We start from the raw sequence: 5841 nt of genomic DNA, 5'->3' as shown, positions 1-5841 counted from the left end.
GGGTCTAGACCAGAAACATCAGCTTTCCTGCTCCTCTGATGCTGCTTGGCCTGCGGTGTTCATCCAGCTCTACACCTTGTTATCTCTTTTTCCTGGTCAGCTCTGCTACTAGAGTCATGTAGTGCTTATATTCATGGACTAATAATTCAAAATGTGAATGCAAGTGTTCTATGGCAATTTAACTTTTTTTTTCAAAAATCTGATTAGTAAAAAAACTTAGGAGTAAAAGCAACCACAATCATTGGTAGGAGGAAATCACTGCAGATGCTGGAATCTGCACTGAAAACAATAAAAGCTGGGGATCACAGTGTGTCAGGCAATATCCATGGAGACAGAGCAAGCTAATGTTTCAAGTCTAGATGACTTCAGAGCTGAAGCAAAGTGTTGTGGAGGGGGCAGCATTTATGCTATAGTTTGGTGGTGGGTTGGGCTAGTAGGTGTAGAGGACTGGTGCAGAAAAGATGTTGATATTTCAGATTAAGTGATCAGTACGGCAGAACAATGGCATGTCTCCTGCCAGACTGGAAAGAACAGACAGTCCCACTGGAATGTGGGGAGGGGACAGAGGACATAACAGAATGTAACAAGCTAAAAGAAGGGGAAGAACAGAGTTCATTCACAATTTGAAGGTGTTGAACTCAATATTAAGTCCAGAAGGCTGTAAAGTGCCTCGTCTGAACGTGAGTTGTTGTTTCTCCAGTTTACGCTGTGATTCACTAGAGCACTGCAGCATGTCCTCTCTCCCCATCCCAATGGGATGGTCTGTCCTTCCAATAACAGTTCTGAGGAAGGGTCACCGGACCCGAAACACCAACTCTGCTTTCTCTTCACAGATGCTGCCAGACCTGCTGAGCTTTTCCAGCAACTTCTGTTTCCATTTCTGATCTGCCGTTCTTTCGGGTTTTAACCAGCAATGGATGTTTGTATTGATAGTGATGCCTGCAGCCCAAGAATAAACAATTTGTATTTCTGGAAAATACCTGACAAACACTTACCTGTAATTAATAACAATCTGATCCAATATGCTTAGTTACAATTGGGATGCCATTGTGACCACTTCTTTTCAATTTCTCCCCCATAACATTAAACATAGCTTATGTATCTAAGGATAAAATTACTGTCAATACCTGCAATTATCACAGACAGGTAAATCGAAGTGACTGCTGAGAAAGGAGTCCATGAATTCTTTGCCACATTCTTCACACAATAAATAATCAAATTCCAAGACAGGTCCTGCAGTTACAGACAGCATATTTCGAATTAGCGACAACTTTCTTATAATGTGGCAGAGGGGGGAAAAAAAAATTAGCACGATGAAAATTTTCTGAAACGATTACCTGCACTTGAGTAATAAAGACAGTAAAACAGTAGCTACAAGAGGTCTGGCCCATACATTTATAGGCACTTAAGTAATTAGTGTTGTACAGTGTCACCCCAAAATGGAGTCTCAGACCTGCAGCATAATTTGTCCCAGTAAAATAGATCAATTATCTTGATTCAGTAATGGTGGCAGCACTGTGTGGTTGAAGATCCTGTCAATTGGTTGTTCTTTAAACCGAAAACCCAGGGAACAGTCCATTGTACGACTGAAACTGGAACAAGAAGTTCTCCTGTTGTCTTGGCCAACACAAAGTAACAGAGAATGCTGTTGAGGATACTGTGATTGATGCGCATTTGGACTTCCAAGAGGCTTTTTCATAAACTGCCAGAAAGTATACATTTAGCAAAAATGAAAATTTGGAATTACAGGGGTAATCTGGATCCTAAATTGGCTTAGGGACAGAAGTGAACTTTCTTCCTTTCAAACTGGAATGAAATCTGCAATTACATTCCATGGGGGTTAATAGTAGGACCATGCTCTTTTTGCTATATATTATTCACTTAGATATGCAGAAGATCATGTCAAAGTTTGCTGCTAACAGACAACTCAAGTGTAGACAGTGAGGAGAGTTGTAATAAACTCCAGGAAGACGCAGATACAATTTAACACAAGGATGAAGTGATTCATTTTGGCAGGAAGGAGATGCAACATAAGCGAAATGGAACAATTTTAAAGGAAATATACAATTAAGTAAAGATGGCAGCACAAATTGAGACGATTGTAACAAAATACACATTGGATTTTTAAATAAATGCATATGGAGCACAAAAGCAAAGAAGTTACACTGAACCTGGTTGGACCCTAGCTGGTATATTGTTGCCAGTTCTGGGCACCTCATTTTAGTAAGGATGTAAAGGACTTACAGAAGTCGTATAGGGGACTTAATGGAATATCATCAGGGAAGAATTCAAAGAGATGGAGATCCTACTAGAACTGACAGCAAAGGAGGTTGAGGGGAGATTTGACTGAGTTGTTCAAAAATTATGGAGTGTTTTGATTCAATAAGGAGAAACTGTTTCCAATTGGAAAAGGATCAATTACATGCATAAACAAAATTGGTCAAATGTCATCCTCACACTATAAATCTTTTACTTGTATGGGCAAATGCATTGCATGCTGTGACTGATAATTAAAGCCTGGGAGGGTCAAATGGGCAGGGAGGAGGAAATACCCAAGTTGACAGTCTGTTAGCCAGTCTGTTAGACAGTAAAATGCAACTTGTATGGATGCTGTACCAATAAAGAATGAGGTTTGATCAGCTAATGCATCTTGTCCATTTGTCCATCCACAACTAAACGGAGTACTTGTGATTTATTTATAGGACGTGAGTGTCACAGGCAAGGCCACCATCCAGGGAAATGTAGGCTGTGAGCTGATGCAGATTATACTGTACATACCAAACCACAGGCTGCGTGTTTTCCTATACTGAAATGATTTCCAGTATTTTCTGCAGACCACGCTATATATAACAGCAACAAGATCAGAAGAACCAGGCCCATCAAGTCTACTCTGCCATTCAATGCGCTGATCTGATAATCTTCAACTTCACTTTCCTCCCTTATCTCGATAACTGTCCATTTACTTTACTGATTAGGAATCTGTCTGAGATTTGAATATACTTAACGACCCAGCCTCGACAGCCCTTTGTGTAAAGAATTCCACAGATACACTATCGTCAGAAAATAAACTCTTCATGGGACTAGTTCAGTTTGGGATTATGGTCGACATGGACTGGTTGGACTGAAGCGTCTGTTTCCGTGCTGTGTGACTATTATTAATGGTTAACCCCTCAATTTGAGATACGTCCTCTGGCCTGAACTCTCCCACAAAGGCAAACAATCTCTTTGCCCCTACCCTGTGAAGCCCCTAAGAATCTTATATGCTCTCATTCTTCTAAACTCCAACGAGTATAAATCCAACTTACTCAACATTTCCTCATAAGAAAATCTTTCCATGCCCAGGATCAACTTAGTGAACCTTCTCTGGACTGCTTCCATTGCCAGTATTTTTTTTTTGGTACAGGACCATAACAGTTTTCCAGTTGTGGTCTGACTAATGCCTTATACCATCTTAGTAAGACCTCCCCACTTTTATGCTCCAACCCCTTTGAAATAAAGGTCAAAAGTCCATTTGCCTTCCCCATTACCCAATGAACTTGGATGCAAGTATTTTGTGATTCATGCACAAAGACCCCTAAATCCCTTTGCTGTAGCTTTCTGCAGTCTTTCCCTATTTAAATAATATTCAGTACTTCTAATCTGGACAAGTCTCGTGAGGTTGCATCATTTGGTAGCAGTAGCCCAGAATTTGTTTTTTTTTTAAAAATCACTTTAGGGATTTTTCTGTGCTTTATGTGCACCTCGGACCTGTACTGATTGAGTCAGAAAGGTTAAACCTTAGTTTTACACCATGGAAAGAGTCACTTTGGCCAATCATACCTGCACTGGTCATCAAGAACCTATCTCCTCTAGTTGCATTTTTTTTGCACGTGGCCCGTGGCCTCGTTGCTAGGACATTTCAAGTTTTAAAAGTTGCGATGGTTCCTGTGTTTATAACCTCTCAGGCACTAAGTATCAAAGACTCCATCACCTGAATGTCGAAAGACATTCTTTAAATACTTCCGAACCTCTTGATCTGTGGTCATTGATCCCTCTACTAAAGGATGTTTCCTTTTACTTTTGTCCCTCAATTTTGTACATCTCAGTCAGCACCCCTCCCCATCTGCCCAGCCTTCCCTGCTCGAAGGATAACAATCACAGCCTATCTAGTACCTGTTCATAGTTAAAATACTCCAGGGTGAACAACAACCTGGTGAATCTCCTCTGCATCCCCTCTGGATGCAATCCCATCCCAATCATACTGTGCTAGAATGTTTAATACAAATGTACCTGGTTGATGTACAACTTTATTCACTTCAGGAAGCTCTTCCTCCTCCTCCTCTAGAAAGAATCCTCCTCCTGTATCTATTACTTTGGGTGCAAGCTTTGCAACAGTGCCACCTGTTAGATACAAATATAAATATCCTTTTAGACAAAACTGTGGTATTGCAGAATGTACAGGATTACATCCATCAGTGAACACAGATCATGCTTAAAAACAGGGCTTAGATTTAAATTCTAAACAGCAAGATCTTTTTGTCTTAGTTCCGAGCTCTCAGCTACAGAGCATATTTAAATAATTCTATTCAGACGTAACACTACAGAACAAATCAGTGTATTAACATCAGAAAAACACTACTTGCCTGAATCAGCGGAAGGGTAGGGTCTGCTGGCTAGCCTGGCCTGCCGCAGGATCAGTGCTCTCTGTCGGTTCCGCTCAATCTTGGCCAACACAACAGGTGGTAGAGACTTTTTCTGCTCCGGCTCTCCCTGTCCTGTATCAGCAGAGGTCGATGACGATCCACTCTTCGCCTCCAAATTCATGTTTGGAATTAGGTTTTTGCCTCGTCACTTCCAACCAGCTGGAAGAATAATTAGGTACAGCACAGTTAGAACATCTGATACGAAAAGAAGGCAGGGTTCACAATAAAGACCAATGGCTTGCAGTCTGTTGAATTAATTGGCAATCAGTGTGTTCATTTTGGGAATTGACCCACAGAGATCAGAAAGATGCCAGGATTGATATCTGGCACATATTGAGCATCATTCGTGCATTTAGCTTTGATTTTAAGCTCGTGGCTCTTTAACCTGGATTTCCCAGCTTGTGTCTACCCTCCTGAATCCTTCACGAAAACAGAAGTTTCTGGGAAAGCGACTGACAGGCAGTTTTTGTTCCTGATTTACAGCATCCTCGGTTCTTTTGGGTTTCCCAAATCCTTCATCATTTTAAACACTTTGACTCATTCACTTTTCAATATCCTGCACTCAAAAAAAAATACATGCCATGTTTCTGTAATGATGTCTCTTTAAGCCCTTGTATCATTCTGGTGATCCTGTTTCATCCTCCTCCAAAGTCAATAATATTCTTCGTAAAATACACGCCCAAAAGTGAAGGTAATGCTGCAGATAGGATCCTGCACAGCCAAAGCCTCATTTTCTTACTTTGAGTTTCTGAGATAACAGCCAATATTCCATTAGCTTTCTTGATTCCTTTCTCTACCTGTGGACAGGATTTTATTAAATTTATCCCAGTACCCAAATACCTCCTCCCACCTGCACATCTCACAGCCTCTCGTCACCGAGACACATTCAGATTTATCATTCTTGGATTGAATGGATGTGTTCACACTCTCCCTGTCTTTCCAACACCACTTCCGGCCACTGACCCTTTCCGGAAGTGACGGTACACACACGGCCGACACCAGACGCTTCCGTGACGCGATGACGTCACACGCACCGGGCTTCCGCCCCCTGCAGGTGGCTGAGGGGAAGCGGCAGCCCGTGCCATAGGGAACCAGAGGCTCATTCGTTGTGAAACCTGAGGCTCATTCATTGGGGAACCTGAGGCTCAATCAATGGGGA

The 5841-nt window shown here is 41.6% G+C and overlaps 1 protein-coding gene across 1 annotated transcript in view; it reads right to left on the bottom strand.

Moving 5' to 3' along the window:
- The window catches only part of LOC109928459 (xeroderma pigmentosum, complementation group A), a gene marked incomplete at its 3' end in the record, with an annotated part of 6661 nt that extends 1039 nt beyond the window's left edge, over nucleotides 1–5622 (bottom strand). The window contains exons 1-4 of the mRNA XM_048593702.1: nucleotides 5263–5622; nucleotides 4623–4841; nucleotides 4270–4380; nucleotides 1128–1233 (exon numbers count right to left, since the gene is read on the bottom strand). Of these exons, the coding sequence (XP_048449659.1) occupies nucleotides 1128–1233; nucleotides 4270–4380; nucleotides 4623–4803 (398 nt within the window). The remainder of the gene's footprint in view (nucleotides 1–1127; nucleotides 1234–4269; nucleotides 4381–4622; nucleotides 4842–5262) is intronic.
- Between the last annotated feature and the right edge of the window lie 219 nt (nucleotides 5623–5841).

The sequence above is a fragment of the Rhincodon typus genome, unplaced genomic scaffold (assembly GCF_021869965.1).
Source record: "Rhincodon typus isolate 14 unplaced genomic scaffold, sRhiTyp1.1 hic_rhity00003616, whole genome shotgun sequence".
Taxonomy (NCBI): domain Eukaryota; kingdom Metazoa; phylum Chordata; class Chondrichthyes; order Orectolobiformes; family Rhincodontidae; genus Rhincodon; species Rhincodon typus.
Note: the sequence above shows the minus strand (reverse complement) of the source record. Positions and strands in the feature narration are given on the sequence as shown.